The sequence below is a fragment of the Salvelinus sp. IW2-2015 genome, unplaced genomic scaffold (assembly GCF_002910315.2).
Source record: "Salvelinus sp. IW2-2015 unplaced genomic scaffold, ASM291031v2 Un_scaffold1476, whole genome shotgun sequence".
Classification (NCBI taxonomy): domain Eukaryota; kingdom Metazoa; phylum Chordata; class Actinopteri; order Salmoniformes; family Salmonidae; genus Salvelinus; species Salvelinus sp. IW2-2015.
The window spans coordinates 141,012-158,773 of record NW_019942933.1 but is presented as its reverse complement, the minus strand read 5'-3'; the positions used below and the strand labels follow the sequence as shown (position 1 = coordinate 158,773).

Here is a 17,762-nt window from a genome sequence, read left to right as displayed (position 1 = left end):
AAACAAGAACAAAAAACAATAAACCGACAAAATGAACGAAGACGAAACAGTCCCGTAACGTGAACACAAACACAGGAACACAGTAACAGAACAATCACCCACAACCCACAATACAAAACAGGCTACCTAAATATGGCTCCAATCAGAGACAACGACTAAACCTGCCTCTGATTGAAACCATATCAGGCCAAAACATAGAAAAGACAAACTAGAACATTAAACATAGATGCCCACTCAGATCACACCCTGACCAAACAAAACATAGAAAAATACAAAGCAAACTATTGTCAGGGCGTGACACATACTTAGGCAGCCTTTTTCCCACCTGTGTTTTGTGGGTAGTTATTTTTGCTTGTTTAGCTGTTTAGTTGCCTGACGAACTGTGCGCTTTCATTTTTCTACTTTGTTTTTTGTTGCGGCGTATCGAGGGAGAAATAGGGACTCTAATCAGAGGGCAAAATAGGGGACAGGTGTGAAAGAGTAAATGAGGTCGTTAGGAGAATGAGAAACAGCTGGGAGCAGGAACGGAACTATAGAGAGAGAGAGAGCGGGAGAGGGAGAGAGGGAGGAGGGGAGAGAGAGAGAGAAAGAGGGAAAGAACCTAATAAGACCAGCAGAGGGAAGCACAGGGACAAGACATGATAATCAATGACAAAACATGACAAGTACACTGACTAGTTTTTCATGCAAATGTTTTTACCTTGAGAAATACTGCACCCAACATCTAAGCTAGATGTAAAATTGCGCGACTAAGATTTCGGCGGCAAAAAAGTCTAAATTAATTACAGATTTCTTTATGCACCATTATTTTGAGGAAGTCACTATTTTGAGGAAGTGGCTATGATGCCTCAGGAGGGACAAACAACAGAACCTGCCAGGGTATTCAGTCATGGCCTCTAGCATTTCTTAATTAGCTATGGTGGAAAACGAGGCCAAATTAGGAAGTACAGTCGTCCATTAAATATTTGAATAGTGTGTTAATGCTTGGTTGGAATGAAAGCCTCCAGTAGGTTAAAACCTTGATAGTGAACACTAGGCCTTGTATTTTGCAATCGGCACAAGAAAGAGAGTGTTATGGTTTATTTGGGGGATTTAATATTTAAAACTCAAATATTTCATATCTAAGTATTAATGAGGATTAACTTGTATCAATCATTCACAAAAGCGTTTGGGGATTTGTGTGTAGGCCATTTGGTGTGAGTAAAATTAGGCCCTAAAATGTAGGCTTAAACACTAATGCCAGATAGATMAAAAATAATGAAGGATAAAACCTATAGATATAAATTACACAACAATGATGATTCATTTATGKATTTTTTATGTATTAGTTTCTCTTTATTCAACCAGACCGCCACCCATCCGCCCTACAACCAGACCACATTTCATTACCCTAAACCTTCCCGCCMCGTGGATATAACCACAGAGGTATTTTTCTTTACTGTCTACATTCTAGCTTACTCGCCCCATACACTATTCACCTCTCCTCTCTTGACACTAACAATGGATTAAAACTGAGCAAATAAGAAATTAATCTCTGTCTTTGTTGTTGAGTGCTCCAACTCCTTTTTGCCTCAAATTAGTCCTTTTTAAGGTTTTTCTTGATGAGCCTTGTTGTTAGAAGGAATTGTACTTTAGTACATTGTACAGTTTCATTGGCAACCATGAATAAAAGCAACTGGGATTCTGAGGTAGTCTTGTTATGCCACATTCTTTAGTACTTAGGTAATGAATGAGTTCCACCAGACAGGAGGTCACTTTCACTTCACTGTCTGCAGCCTTTAAATAGCCTGCTGCTGGTGCTTTTGCCATCATTGGTTTGCAGAGGATCCTTGACTGTCAGCAAAACTACGAGTATATGTGAGTATCAAGCCTGACTTTAACTGATACTGATTTCCAAACCCACAGGTATTCAAACTCTTCCTGGTTGTCCTAACCTGACAAATTGGCTCCATAAAAACTTGGCCTGTTGGTGTCTTTACAAATGATCTCAGCGACCACTTTCCTATTGTTGTACTAAAGATACCAAACTGAACAACTCTGATCGTTGTAGATTTATGAAGACGTTAATAATATTTTTTTGCCCAGGAGTTCTTCGTGATCGGTATTCTTCAGAGTTTATCTATATCAGCTGCATTCCCGACCCTGATTTGTCTGTAGAATTGTTCTCATGTTCTCATGACACACACAATAGCACTAACAAACCTGTACCTTGATATTTTGGACCAGCAAGTTAGAGCAGGATTAAAGTACACACCTGTAGAACCAGTTACTACTGGACTGGAGCAGGAGATCCCTGCATTAGAATTTTGTCTTAAGATGCTGTCAAACTATTTACTATTTATTATTGTTACCGATCATTATTGGAATTTAAATGGTTTATGATGGCAAAATGTGTTGTATTTTGCTATTGACAGACAAGGAATAGCATCATAGAGGTTAAATAAGTATTAATATATATTAACTTGTATCAACCATTTACTTTGTAGCGATCTTGTTAAGCCACTTGACCATGGACTGCCCAATGTCCTCGTTAAAACGCCGACGGAGACTTTGCGTAGAACCAGAGGCCATCACTACCTGATGGGACTGAAACAGAAAGTCGTAGTTGTGTCGGTGGTCGGGCTGTATCGCACCGGCAGTCCTACCTCATGAACAAGCTGGCTCAGAAGAGAAGTGGTGAGAGACAATTATATCTTTCTATACAAACAGGTTTGGACATCATCTGTGACTCAGTCTATTTTGGTAACACTGTACATTAAGTTTCTCCTACTACTTTGTAACTACACAGTAATAACTGTAGTAACATAGTAGCACAGGGATTCCTGAAACTCGTACAATATTTGTATGGCAGGAAGACATTAACTGTGCTTAACCTCTTAGATTTAATGGCAAAATGTTGATTTCCGCCAAATTAGACATCCCCAAAAGTAACTGCTATTCATATGTAATTACATGATTCTGACATGCCAAAACTTGGTATATTTGGAAAAAGGAGATCTGGGAGATTATAAGGAAATGATCAGAAGATAGATAGGAGTTACATAGTTCAGAATACACAAGATAAAGCACACACAAAATAACCGTTTATTTTGTATTTTGAAAGTAATCTTTCATTGACAAGCTATAAGTGAATTATTGATTCCCAGAGCTGGAAACACATCAGAAGGCGTCCACATCATGTGAACAATATCAGAAACAAAATGGGATTGATAAACCTAACAACTAGAAATGGGCAGATGTTTTAGTTAAAGTTGTCTGGTGTGGTCACGGGACGTTTCCAAGTGTCCCTAAACCTCTCCAAACTGGCATATGTCTGTAAATTAGATCATTCCAGTGCTATTACATATCTGCAATCTTTAAATGCTATTTGTTCAGTATAAAAACACAATATCTACCATATTTTTACCATATTTTTTATTTAATTTAACCTTTATTTAAGTCAGTTAATGTTACCGATGTGAAATGGCTARCTAGTTAGTGGGGTGCGCGCTAATAGCGTTTCAATCGGTGACGTCATTCACTCTGAGACCTTGAAGTAGTTGTCCCCTTGCTCTGAAAGGGCCACGGCTTTTGTGGAGCGATGGGTAACGATGCTTCGTGGGAGGCRGTTGTCTATGTGTGCAGAGGGTCCCTGGTTCGAGCCCAGGTAAGGGCGGGGAGAGGAACGGAAGCAATACTGTTACATTAAGAACAAATTCTTATTTACTACGACGGCCTACCAGGGAACAGTGGGTTAACTGCCTTGTTCAGGGGCAGAACCTCACTCAAACTGGGGTGGTGTTATGGGGTATCCAGGGTACATTCAAGGGCCCTTTCAACCTTTCAAAATTGTCTGAATGTGGTATTTGCACTGCTTTTKCACTCTGGTTGTGCCTATAAGTTATTGTTCACTATTAAAACTAAATTTCTACAACACCAACCTCTCTCAAACGTTGTGGTGGTGCCGGGGGACATACAAGGGATATCCAAATGGATTTTCAACCTCTCCAAAGTGCCTGAATGTTTAGCCTAGGCATATCCAATGTATTGGCCCCACGTACAAATTAACTGTTTACAAAAACAATGTAAAGCAACAGATATACATTAAAGAATATATCAACATGTCTTATCAAACACAAACTAGGTTACACATCTATCCTTCACTAAAAAAAGTGCAAAAATAGACATAAGCTGAACTATTTACAAAATGGCGTTCGTGTTTGTTTTACATCTCAGGTGTAGATGATTAGATTTCACTTTCACCGTAGCTTGTCGTGTTAGTCTTTGAAGGAGGCCYTCTCTGCCAGGAAACAAAAAGAGAACTGGCATTTCGGACAGAAGATCTGGCGTTGCACCCTTTTTTCCTGTCTGTGTTTAGTGAAATGCCTGCAGTTCTTTCTTTTTGTCTTTTGGCATGTGTGTTGGATAGTGGCACTCACTTTGAGTGGGGAGGGGGGTCTTGTGATGGTTGTGAGGTTTTTTTGGGCCCACAATTCAGCCATTTCCCACACCAGCTGTTATCGGAAGGCCAACTGGGAGAGAGGGGTTTGACTTTTTGTTTTGGCCATTTGCTTGTGGAGAATGAAAACATTTACTGTAGCAATGTAAACAAAGTGGTAAAGAAAAGTCTTATACCACTTCCTGGTCTTGTGGAGGACCTGGTAGTAGCCTATCAGAGCATCAGATAGGTTGAYAYRCMCCCATGCTGRMATTGCAGTCCTTCACAGAAACAGGAATGGGGACATTCTTCCCTTTTCACCCTCCTTGAGACATGGTTGTTATTGAACGCCTTATGTTGTGTGATGAGCATGGTTACTTCCCTAGTGTCCTTCTGTTTCACTAAAAGCAGCTTGTTGGGGAGAGGTGGCTCCCAAATGTCTTCATCCAAATCCTCTGCATCCTCTCCAATGGCCATGAAAGTTTAGTGGCCTCTCCAATGGCCATGGGAGTTTAGTGGCCTCTCCAATGGCCATGAAAGTTTACTGGCCTCTCCAATGGCCATGAGAGTTTATTGGCCTCTCCGATGGCCATGAGAGTTTAGTGGCTTCTCCAATGGCCATGAAAGTTTACTGGCCTCTCCAATGGCCATGAGAGTTTATTGGCCTCTCCAATGGCCATGAGAGTTTATTGGCCTCTCCAATGGCCATGAGAGTTTAGTGGCCTCTCCAATGGCCATGAGAGTTTAGTGGCCTCTTCAATGACCATGAGAGTTTAGTGGCCTCTCCAATGGCCATGAGAGTTTAGTGGCCTCTTCAATGACCATGAGAGTTTAGTGGCCTCTGCAAAGTAACAAGGATGAAACTTAGAACAGTAAACAAATATGAAACATAGACAATAACTACTTTGGCATTGTATAATATTGACATTTGTTGTTACATAGGCCTATGTAAACTAAATCCAAAGCACAAAAAGCAGACAATTTACCAAAAACAAAATGGATATATAAATGTAGCTATATGAAGTATAGTATATATATAAAATCATGGAAATATTTTCCTTACAGATCTAAAAATGATCTTTCCTTTTGCTTTGAGAAAAACAAACAAATAAGTAAAAATCACCATGGTTACAATCATAACATGTCATCTCCATCTCCCTTATTAAACTAAATAAATACTGCACTCTGAACCACAAAACGATTTTACTAGATTCATGATAGTGTTGTTAGATAAGACAAGGAATGTGAATTTTAAACATATTGTTTTATTGGAATTTGCAGCTGTTGTTGGTAAGTAATGATATCTGCTGGCTTCTGAAGTTACTTTCTCAACTTTGAAACCCTTTTAAAAGAGAAGTCAAACTGAAAAATGTTCTCTAGTCTCCTAATTTCTCCTGGTTAGTCTGTTGTCTGCAAAGGTTGTTACATTGTAACTACATAGTAATTAAAAAGGTAAGGGGTTAAATAAGGAAGACACATCTCAGTTGAATGCATTGAGTTGTACAACTGACTAGGTTGCGTTTCAGATTATTTTGTGCCCAATGGAAATTAATGGTAAATAATGCATCGTGTCATTTTGGAGTCACTTTTATTGTAAATAACAAAATAATATGTTTCTTAACACGTCTACATTAATGTGGATGCTACTATGATTACAGATAGTCCTGAATGAATCGTGAGTAATGATGATTGCAAATATCCTACTCCCCCAACAATGCTAACCTCCCCTCTATTGTAATGGTGAGAAGTAAGCATGTCTTGGAGGTATGATATAAAATGTTAACCTCCCCTGTTATTGTAATGGTGAGAGGGTAGCATGTCTTGGGGGTATGATATAAAATGCTAACCTCCCCTGTTATTGTAATGGTGAGAGGTNATATAAAATGCTAACCTCCCCTGTTATTGTAATGGTGAGAGGTTAGCATGTCTTGGGGGTATGATATAAAATGCTAACCTCCCCTGTTATTGTAAAGGTGAGAGGTTAGCATGTCTTCGGGGTATGAACTTTCTCACTCATCATTATTCACGATTCATTCAGGACTATGCGTAACAATGGTAGCATCCACATTAATGTAGAAGTGTTTACAAACATATACTATTCTTATTTACAACAAAAGTGACTCAAATATGACAATACATGATTTACCATTTATTTCTAAGTGAATTTTGTCCCAATGCTTTTTGTCCCCTAAAATGGGGCAACTATCTCCCCAACCCCCCTAGTTCTGGTCTGCAGTTGTTCTGGTCTGCACTAACTAACTCTGGTCTAGGGCTTTGCTAGTAGCTAGCTAGTTCTGGTCCGCACTAACTAACTCTGGTCTAGGGCTTTGCTAGTAGCTAGCTAGTTCTGGTCCGCACTAACTAACTCTGGTCTAAGGCTTAGCTAGTAGTTAGCTAGTTCTGGTCCACACTAACTCTGGTCTAAGGCTTAGCTAGTAGCTAGCTAGTTCTGGTCTGCGGTAGCTCTGGTCCAGCTCTGTAACAGTGTTATAAGCTGGTTTAATATTTATACTGTAAATGTCCTCAATAATMTCTGYTSATTWAGGTTTTGCCCTTGGARMCACCATCCAGTCCAAGACTAAGGGYATCTGGATGTGGTGTGTCCCTCATCCTGAAAAAACAGACCACACCCTGGTGCTGCTGGATACAGAGGGGCTGGGGGACGTGGARAAGGTGGGRGGTCAAAGTTCAATCTCTTTACAATCCACATTACACATTCACATTCCTTCATTTACCAACAAAGCACRGTGAACACATATCTGCACACTCATCATTTAAATGAGATGATTACTTAGTCAGAGATCTGATACATGTTGTGATACTTGTTTCAGGGGGATTCTAAGAATGATGCCTGGATCTTCTCCCTGGCCATTCTGTTAAGCAGTACTCTGGTCTACAACAGTCAAGGGACCATCAACAATGATGCTGTGGAGAAGCTTCAGTATCCTTTTGGGTYAAMATKTKKCTCCATTCTGTKGCRTCTTGTGGACATAATCTGTTGTGGTATTTGATATGATAGTTTGTTTGTAAGACTTTTTACAGTCATTTCAGACATATTAGTGRWAGCCTAGCTAATTGTGATGGACATTTTCATGAATTTGTATGTATATTTTTAACATTATTTAATTGTAGGCTAGACCTARTCAYTGATATGGTAGAGAATTKAAATGTTCATAATTCGCCAACTAAATATGTTCCRTTTAATTAAATATACTWYATGCAWGTTTCATATGTCGTGTTTATCAGTWCKACGTAGYMATTTATTTCTCYGGAAACTGTAAAGGGTTTGAGAAATCTCAGGATGCCGGTTCCCGGGATTGATTCTTAGCTTTAGTGAACATGAAGAGCTGGTRTTGACTAAAAGCAATGTCTGTGACTTTCAAACAAATGACGTTGCTGTGTCAGCTGAAATCAAACTGAAAATTAATTATTTTGTTTGTTTGTAACTTCCCTGAAATTCAAGTCCCTGTACACAAACTGTGAATGACATTGACATGAGCTTTGGGAACTCCTGTATCAATCCTCAACCGGTCCTACAGATATGTGAACGAGCTGACAGAGATGATCAAGGTGAAGTCTTCCACTGACAATGAGGAGGAAGGAGAGGGCACCCATTTTATGCAGTTCTTTCCTGATTTTGTGTGGACCGTCAGAGATTTCACTCTACAGCTCGAGATCGACGGCAGAGAAATCACTCCAGACCAGTATCTGGAGAATTCCCTGCAACTCAAAAAAGGTGATATTGATTATTATAAACCAGGTAGTTTGAGACCTAGATGCTGATTGATTCAAACAGCATTCCAGCTCTGTGTATATCAGACAATATACCACGGTATGATGCAAAGCGTAGCGTTATGACTATAACTRCTGTTCCCTGAAGGAGTACAACATACTATGGGGAGTCGCACTCTCGTGACTTCGGATGAAGGATCTACAATCACGACTGACATGACCAATGAAATCCTGGGACTGGGAGAGATTCTTCCACCACTCTTGACAACTGTGTGTCTGAATGTGGAGATGGGACACTTCATCTAACTCATATGTGGGAGACACAACAGTTTTTACACCCGTGAACACTGTGGAACTTAGTTGAAAAACCTGTGTTCATGTGCCAAGGTTTGCCTAAAGCCTAGCCCACTCTGGGTACACAGGCTCCGGCGATCAGTGACGAGCCTCACACGGTTTAGGCGGTAAGATGCATTCCAACCGGCTGGCACCCAGCACTGGAAGGCATGCATTAAAAATAGACCTAGGGAAAAAGCCTTATCATGGAGGTTACCCTACCGACCAGTCATAGGTACTGGCGACAAAATACATTGTAACATAGCTGGGAATGGGACAGTCTGCTGTTGTAACAGACTGGAGCGAATCGTAATTTAATATAATTCCCAGGAATGAAAAGTGTTGAGCTGGAGACAGACAGCTCATTTGGGGGCTCATATGAACCACAAAGACTTTGTGTGGGATAATAGCGTGGTCGTGTCCAACCCTGCTCGTTCCCTCAACTCCGCTACCAACAACTAATCACCTATAGAGCCCATAACCTGTATCACTAGACACCAGAGGCCAGTGAGATACAGCAGAGATACAGGCAGGGATCAGCAATGAATCTCAGTAATGAGCCACCTATGGGGGAGGGGTGCCCCCTTGTGGACAAATACCCAACTTCACTCTCTCACCCTGGAGAGATTGATAGCATCTGTGACCGATGCAGTCTATTTAGAATAACCAAATGACTTTACGCTACGTATTCTTAACAAGAGAGCTTCCCCAGCAACTCCACTGTGGGCAGGTAGGACTAGTTAATAATATGCAGCACTTGCTTAGTTATTCCAGTCTCAAATGTCCAAGTAGGAAATGGTTTACTGGGGTGGGACCGGACCGTTCATCAACATGTCTGGGAAGAGAGGTAAACGGTGCTTGACCGAGGCAGGCACAGGCAGCGAGGAGAACCCACCGAACCTGGCCGCCCTCTCTCTTCAAGTAGCCTCACCCTAACTGGCGACAGAGCGCACAGGAGCCGGGTGGGGGCGCGGGTAGGGACTCGCTTTGAGTCCCACCATCACACCGGCGTGATTTATTACCTTCAGCCCTTTTTAACATTGTGTGTTTCAGCTACATACGTATTTTTTGCATCGGATTTGTCTATTCCTTCTGTATCCGCAGATACCAACCATTAGCCTTTGTGATTAATGGGGGCTGAGATAGACGATCCCGAAAACAATTCTCCTCACAAAAAAATGTCTGTAATGTCCTAACAGTTTGAGCTGCAGACTATTATGACCCTAAAATGAAAAGATGAGACACTCACAAACACACACATGTAAGCTACACAATCGTTAGAAAGTGAGCGTTTCTTCTACATAGAAGATCATAGGAAATCCCAGGTCACAGTGTCTGTAATTGTCACGATCGTCTTCGGGTGAAAGAGAGGACCAAGGCGCAGCGTGATATAAATACATATTTGTATTTATTTAAGAAAGAATGAAAAACACTAAAACAAAACAACAAACCGACGACCGTGAAGCTATACAAAACAAATAAGTGCAGACACTGGCAACTTACACATAGACAATTACTAATGACTATGGCTGCCTAAATATGGCTCCCAATCAGAGACAGCGATAGACAGTTGTTTTTAACCAATCTATGCAACCATAGACTTACATAAACACCTACACTGAACACAACCCCATGAACTCTACAAAAACCCCGTAGACAATACAAACACCCTAAACGAGACAACCACACACAAACATCCCCCATGTCACACCCTGACCTAACTAAAATAATAAAGAAAACAAAGATAACTAAGGCCAGGGCATGACAATAATACTGTAAGGGGTTCTTCTACATAGAAGATCATAGGAAATCCCATCCCATGGACATAGTGTCTATAATACTGTAATAAGATCACATAGTTGCTGTCACAAACTCCAAACTCCACACAGTTGTCACTGAGTAGTTGTATATTTACTTCCCACTGAGCAAACAATTTCCTGACTTACAGCATTTTTATGAATTTATTTTTTATCAGGTTTCTGTTAAGTCGGACCGTATTTTTATTTATTTTTTACATTTGAAATAAATCTCACAAATGCAACTGTTTATGTCAAATTGTTGTTTTACATCCTGGTTGTCCTGAAAAGAACGTGGTAAAACACTTCAATGTGACGCTAAATATAAGATCAAGCAGATGAATGAAACAGAGGCCGTCGGTGACGTTGAAGATGAGGGAGGAAGATTCTTTTTTTTCATGAGCATGGACTTATTTCTATTACAGCATATTGGATGACTGTCATTCATATTCCATTCACCCAGTTTAATTACTTCTTCGGGATCGGTGTCCCTTCCACAGGACGGTTGAGCTAACGTAGGCTAATGCGATTAGCATGAGGTTGTAAGTTTTTCCCAGGAGACATATCTGATATTGGCAGAAAGCTTAAGAAATGTTTTTCAACAGAATCGGCGGAATGAATACAGCCCTCCACCTGTCACCATTTTCCCTTCACTTGTAGACTTCAGTGCACAACGCATCAGCTGTCTGTGACCAGACAACAACAACAAAAATCCAAGCCAAACCTTCATATCATAACCGCTAACTACTACACACAGTCTACATCATTGTCACCACATTAGCTAACATCATAGTCAACATAGCTAATAGAAGTAAGGTGTTACTAAACCCGCTACATTCATACAGTAACGTTACAGTTAACAGTCAGCAAGCAATTTAGCAGTTAAACCGGCGGGCCCCGGTGGGAATAAATTAGTAAAACCAAAATCTTACCTTGGAAGAGTTCCAGTGTTGGATAGACAATCAGCTAGGTAACATAGCATCACTCGCTGTTTGAGCCGGTTGTTTTAGGCTAAACTAACTAGCTACATTCACTAGCTAAGTGAAAGTAGAAAAAATACAACAAAATATACACTCTCTCTATCGCTTCTCCTTCATTTTTAAAGAAATTAATTTGTTAAAATCTGTGAAACTATTGTCTTTCTCTTTGAGTCAATTACTCACCCTACTTCATACACTGCAGTGCTAGCTAGCTGTAGCTTATGCTATCAGTAGTAGATTCATTCTCTGATCCTATGATTGGGAGGACAACATGTCAGTTCATGCTGTAAGAGCTCTGATAGGTTGGAGGAGAAAATATATATTATTGGGACATACCCAAGATCTGCTTGTACTACAAAATCCACTAATGCCAATGTTATCTTTCAGGTTATGGTAAAAAGATCAATGACTACAACGTCCCGCGAGAGTGCATCCGGAACTTCTTCCCCTCACGCAAGTGTTTTGTGTTCCCCTCCCCTACAACTCCTGACAACATGCACCGACTGGACTCCATGGACGAGGCTGAGCTTTCTGAAAGATTCAGAGAGGTCGCAGATAATTTCTGCCGCTTCATTTTCCAGGAGAGCCGTATGAAGACTGTTATAGGGGGACACACATTGACCGGAGAGAGTGAGTCAGATATCTACCTACAGTACAGTATGTGAAAATGGATACAATTATTGATTCTAAATTGTATTGTGCACTAAATTCAAACATTCATATTTTTCCTCACACCTGTCTGATTGCAGTGCTGGGGCACCTGGTCACCACCTATGTGGAGACCATAGCCAAAGGCAATGTGCCCTGTCTGGAGAATGCAGTGCTGGCCATGGCTAAAATTGAGAACCAGGCTGCTGTGGATGAGGGCCTGGCGGTGTACCAGATGGGAATGGAGGATGTGAAGGCCTTATTCCCGGTGGACATCAATCAGCTGTCAGAGAACCACCTTCGCTCAGAGACCCAGGCCACAGAGGCGTTTATGAAGCGATCCTTCAAAGACGAAAATGGGGAATTCTTGAAAGCTCTTGCGGTAAGAGTCATCATTCTAGATCTGTGCCTGGTACACACAGTGCATTTTTAACATCGTCAAGGCCGTTCATCAAATCAAATCAAGTTTATTTTATATAGCCCTTCGTACATCAGCTAATATCTCGAAGTGCTGTACAGAAACCCAGCCTAAAACCCCAAACAGCAAGAAATGCAGGTGTAGAAGCACGGTGGCTAGGAAAAACTCCATAGAAAGTCCAAAACCTAGGAAGAAACCTAGAGAGGAACCAGGCTATGAGGGGTGGCCAGTCCTCTTCTGGCTGTGCCGGGTGGAGATTATAACCGAACATGGCCAAGATGTTCAAATGTTCATAAATGACCAGCATGGTCAAATAATAATAATCACAGTAGTTATCGAGGGTGTAGCAAGTCAACACCTCAGGAGTAAATGTCAGTTGGCTTTTCATAGCCAATCAGAGTATCTCTACCGCTCCTGCGGTCTCTAGAGAGTTGAAAACAGCAGGTCTGGGACAGGTAGCACGTCCGGTGGACAGGTCAGGGTTCCATAGCTGCAGGCAGAACAGTTGAACCTGGAACAGCAGCAAGGCCAGGTGAACTGGGGACAACAAGGAGTCATCATGCCCGGTAGTCCTGACGCATGGTCCTAGGGCTCGGGTCCTCCGAGAGAGAGAAAGAGAGAAAAGAAAGAGAAAAGGAGAGAATTAGAGAGAGCATACTTAAATTCACACAGGACACTGGATAAGACAGGAGAAGTACTCCAGATATAACCAACTGACCAACTGACCCGTTCAATTGAAAAATGATTGATTAGCTTATGCAACACAAAATGATAATCACCAGTAGCAGAGACACCAGTAGGACCCAGTGACACCAGGTGGAAAATATCCAAGCAGTGCAATTCCTCAATCAATTAACATCTAGAGACAAAAGAACACTACTGTGAAAATCAGTGCTCAGATTAGATTTTTAATCTTGGATAAGAAATTACACTATATTGAATAAAAGCCTAATATAGATATGGAGCCAATATGTAACCCTTTATCACTGTAGGAACATGGCATACCGGGACTCACATGCCTGATTCTGAAAATTCCCAATAAATCTTTCAGGAGGCCATTGGCAACCACTCCGCCGACCTTTTCAAACAAAACAAGGATGCCTCAGAGAAGAAGTGCAAGGCCCTTCTGGAGAATCTGTCTGCTCAGATGGATCAGGGGATGAAGGAGGGGAGGTACGCCACACCAGGAGGCTATGAGCTTTACTGCAATCACCATGACAACATAGTGGCACAGTACCGGGCCGAGCCTAACAAAGGAGTGAGGGTAAGAGCTAGAAACCAAACAACATCAACAACATGGTGTATTAGAGAATCAAAAACATCCATCATTAGTCAGTAATGACCAATATTCAACTAATTTCAGTCACCTGGATACGGTTTGAATGAAAATCAATGCAACAACCTATAAGGCATGTTTTCTGCAGGCTGAGGAGGTTCTGGAGCAGTTCCTGAAGGGAAAGAGTGCAGAGTCCAACTCTATCCTGCAAGCTGACAAAAAACTGACTGAAAATGAGAAAAAAATCCAAGGTAAGCCACACCTCAATCTTTTTTACTTCCAATTATAAAATAATAATCTACTGTTGTAGGTTAATGTTCAGAAGATGCAAACAAGACCGGTGGCCCCGCCCTAATGCCAGACCCCGCAGAAAATGACAACTTCTAAGTATTATGGATAAAAATAACCAAATATATCCAAATTGGATTGTATTATTGGTGGCCGACTAGAACATATAAATGGCAGAAAGTATACTCCTTGAAATGGATTAAATTCAGATGTCTTGTCACTGGCTACACACAATACCCCACAATGTCAAAGTTGAATTATGTTTTTAACATGGGATACGAATTAATTAAACATTACAAGCTGAAATGTCTTGAGTCAGTAAGTATACACCCCTTTTGTTATGGCAAGCCTAAATAATAGTGTTTAACTTTATTTTTTAATGAATACCTAATCTCTGATTTATGACTTGCGGGATGTCTCCAGGTCTGACAAACAGCGCAGTAGCTCTGCCCCTTTCCACCTTCTGATGCGGAACAGTGACACAGGTGGATGTGGTGGATTGAGACGCAGCCCATTCAAAAATACATATCTGTAGCTTTAACTGGCAGATTTTAATGGGTATTTTTTTATTATGTTACTTAGATTGACACACTGTTGTGCCAATAGACTCTTGAGGGTTTTAATGTGTGTGAATCTGTATGAGAAAATTAGTTGTCCAGTATTCCTAAATATTTATTTCTCTCCTTGTCTCTTCCAGCTGAGAAGATGAAAACAGCTGAGCTGGAGCAAGAGAAGGCAGCATTGAATGAGCAAAAAGCAGAGATGGAGCGCACCATTGAGAACATTGGCAGGGGCCAGGAGAAGTACTTGAAGGAGATGAAAGAGAAGATGGAGGAGGAGAGGAAGCAACAGCAGCAGGAGTTCAACAGGACCCTGGACCGCAGGATGCAGGAGCAGAAAGATCTCCTGGAGAAGGGCCATAAGGAGAAGGCTGAGCTGATGAGGCAAGAGATCGAGGAGATAAAGAAGAATAATCAATTGGAAAGGGACGCCAATACCCAGAATCAGAAGGCTCTGCTGGATGACTACAAGCAGCAGGCTGAGGAACAGAACAAAAAGATGGAAGCGTTAATGTCAGCGCTCAACAATAAAACACAGGCCCCCGTACAAGTTGTTGAACGACTCTGTATGGTAATGTGATCTACTCCCCTCCACTTAGAATGCCTGACTATGAAAAGCCAACTGATATTGAGTCTTGAACCGTTGAAGTGTTTGTCTTCTATAACCATCATTGTTTTTATCTGATCCTGCTGGTTTCTATCTGATCCTGCTGGTTATCTATGAAAGTTTGAACGTCTTGAATATCTATCTGGCGTTCTTGGCCGCATGAGCCTGGTTCCTCTCTAGGTTTTTTCATAGGTTCCTGCCTTCTAGGGAGTTTTTCCTAGCCACTATGCTTCTGCCTCTGCATTTCTTGCTCTTTGGGGTTTTAGGCTGGGTATCTGTAAATCACTGTGAGACAACTGTTGATGTAAAAAGGGCTTTAAAAAATAAATGTGATTGATTGACCTTTTGTGAACCCTATATCTTAGTTTAAGATGTCGTAGGCCCTGCAATCAAATGTGTGCTTTATGTCACCTGGGGCCACATGGCAAATGGCCCAAAACACAAAGAATCTTGTAGGGGCCAGTCCTCCCTTCCTCTCTAGAGGACAAAATGTCTCTCTGTTACAGTCCCCAGATGAATGACTATTGAGATGTACGTTACAGTAATATCCATGTTTGGTATCTACAGTATCTGAAACGTGTCCTCGGAGGAGAACTTGGATGCCATTCACATGGATCTATGATCTCTGTATGCTTTTTGTTTATCCTGATGCCCAGATATGAAAAAGCTGGACCATGATCAATGTGGGCMCCATCCACATTTTTAAGTGTTTTGGAAAACAACATACTGTACACTTGGTTTTATCTGAATTAAGTACCAATTTCAGTTCAACAAAGATTTTCTGGAAAGCAACAAATGCAGACTGTAGCTCTTGTTGGAATCGGCTAAACTTTGAACATTGCGATATTAAATGAATGATAGGAAATGAAAGAGACTGGGTTATGTTAGACGTTAATGGTTCTCAGAAGAAAGAAGAAGGCTTTGGAATGTGTTTGATGGAGGAGAGGAGAGCGATGTGTTGATACAGGGGGAGACAGATGGATATCTGTGTATTAGATGAAAGTTGAGGTCAGGAGGTGAGGACAGATTCTCTTAAGAGAGTAATAAATGTTTGGAATCCTGTTACCCTTTTTATTAGCTTCCTGTAGAGCCATAACATGTAAGGATTGGAGAGAAAGGGGAGTGTCTTAAGTAGGATGCATATAAACTGTTAAGTCTGAAATCTTTTGCTGTCTGTTTTCAGCTGTACAGAACCTTTGGGAAGAATAAACTTGGTTAAAGCTGCTCTAGTGTCCATGGGTTATTTACTCTGAAAAATAAGAACCCAACACTCTGAAAGAGCTTGGTCAACCGTGGGGGAAATAGCATACCCAACAGTGTCATCAGCATACAAGTACAGGTACATTGTTTATCAGATAAACCAATATTGTTCATGTAAATAGTGAAAATAACTGGACCAAGAATCGATCCTTGTGGGACACCCAGAAAACCTGATTGAACACCATCAGTAAATACACATTGCGTTCTGTCCGTTAAATCATTTTCAAACCAGCTACAAAGCCTCTGAATGAGTAACACGTGATCCACAGTGCCAAAAGCCCTAGACACGTCAATGAAAAGGGCTGCACAGTGTTTATTCTTATCAATACAAGTAATAACATAATCTCAAACCAGAGAAGCAGCAGAGATGGTGCTATGACCTGGTCAGCATCCCATGTTGACATGTAAAAAACATCTTAACAAAATAACATACTTTAGAAACAAAATGAATGTAATTAATACAATTCAATTCTAAAGAATAGAATCAAGACTTACATTGTTATATTATATTACACAGCCTTAATTCATAATGTAGCCTTTTAATAGCTGAATATAGAGAGAAACCATGCCAATCTATAGGCCCTGCCTACACCACTGTTAAATTATATTACACAGCCTTTTAATACACATCATAATAACCAAATATAACCTATTAATAGCTGAATATAACATTTAAAAACGATAGCATGTCAAGCCAGTTGAAATTATGTTGGGGACAGTAGATTTTTGGCCAGGCCAGTGAGAAAAACAGTTTACGTTGGACCCTGTCAATGCCTACGAATAGGACACAGAGTTTTACCTGACCAGGACATGAGATCAGGAAAAACTCCAGGCCACAGAAAATACATTTTTCTCACACCACTTTTGAAACTGTGGTGGCTTCTCTGGGAAGGAGGTTTGTCAAGCGTAGTCTATCGGAGGCCAGCACTCATGCATGAATTGATTCTGGGTTCCCTAGACTAATCAAGACTTTTCCAACATTACCTATAGAGGCCATGTCATCTCACCAGCGTACAAGGTTACTTTCATTGTGTGACACATTTGTATGTGAGACAGCAAAGCTTAAGTAGCACATTTGGAGCAAGAAGCCAGAAGAGTTAATTTACTTCAGAGTTAGTTTATTATAGCGTCCATCAATCCATTATAGTGCCTAGTAGTGTAGGAAAATCCAGACACACAATTTTTTTTGTAAAACGTTATTGCAATGTGCATTGTCACATTCACATACAGCACATCCAAATTGATGTCACATTCATCCTTGCACAACAGAATGGAGGCATCCAAATCCGTTTCTCAAGTAAAGACTAAACAAAGAGTCCATCAAATCATCTGACAGACAAAAAAATACTATCAAAAATGATCTCTGTATAGTTTTAAACAATTTACTGTACAACAAAATAATAACAATACTGGTCATATCTTCCCAGAGGAATGGGAATATTCAGAT

At 40.7% G+C, this 17,762-nt stretch overlaps 2 protein-coding genes across 2 annotated transcripts in view; both read left to right on the top strand.

The window, feature by feature from the left end:
• The first annotated feature begins 1,814 nt into the window (after window positions 1-1,814).
• The window catches only part of LOC112070965 (guanylate-binding protein 1-like), a 103,539-nt gene continuing 87,591 nt past the window's right edge, over window positions 1,815-17,762 (top strand). Inside the window, exon 1 of the mRNA XM_070439195.1 lies at window positions 1,815-1,857. The gene's annotated coding sequence lies outside the window, so the exon portion shown is untranslated. The remainder of the gene's footprint in view (window positions 1,858-17,762) is intronic.
• LOC112070964 (guanylate-binding protein 1) lies at window positions 2,495-16,279 on the top strand. The gene is given in 11 exon segments (XM_024138423.2): window positions 2,495-2,570; window positions 2,573-2,635; window positions 2,638-2,676; window positions 6,963-7,090; window positions 7,249-7,358; window positions 7,957-8,153; window positions 11,646-11,888; window positions 12,008-12,288; window positions 13,376-13,588; window positions 13,749-13,851; window positions 14,586-16,279. Coding segments are annotated over 11 exon segments (1,881 nt in total). The 5' UTR covers window positions 2,495-2,509; the 3' UTR covers window positions 15,029-16,279.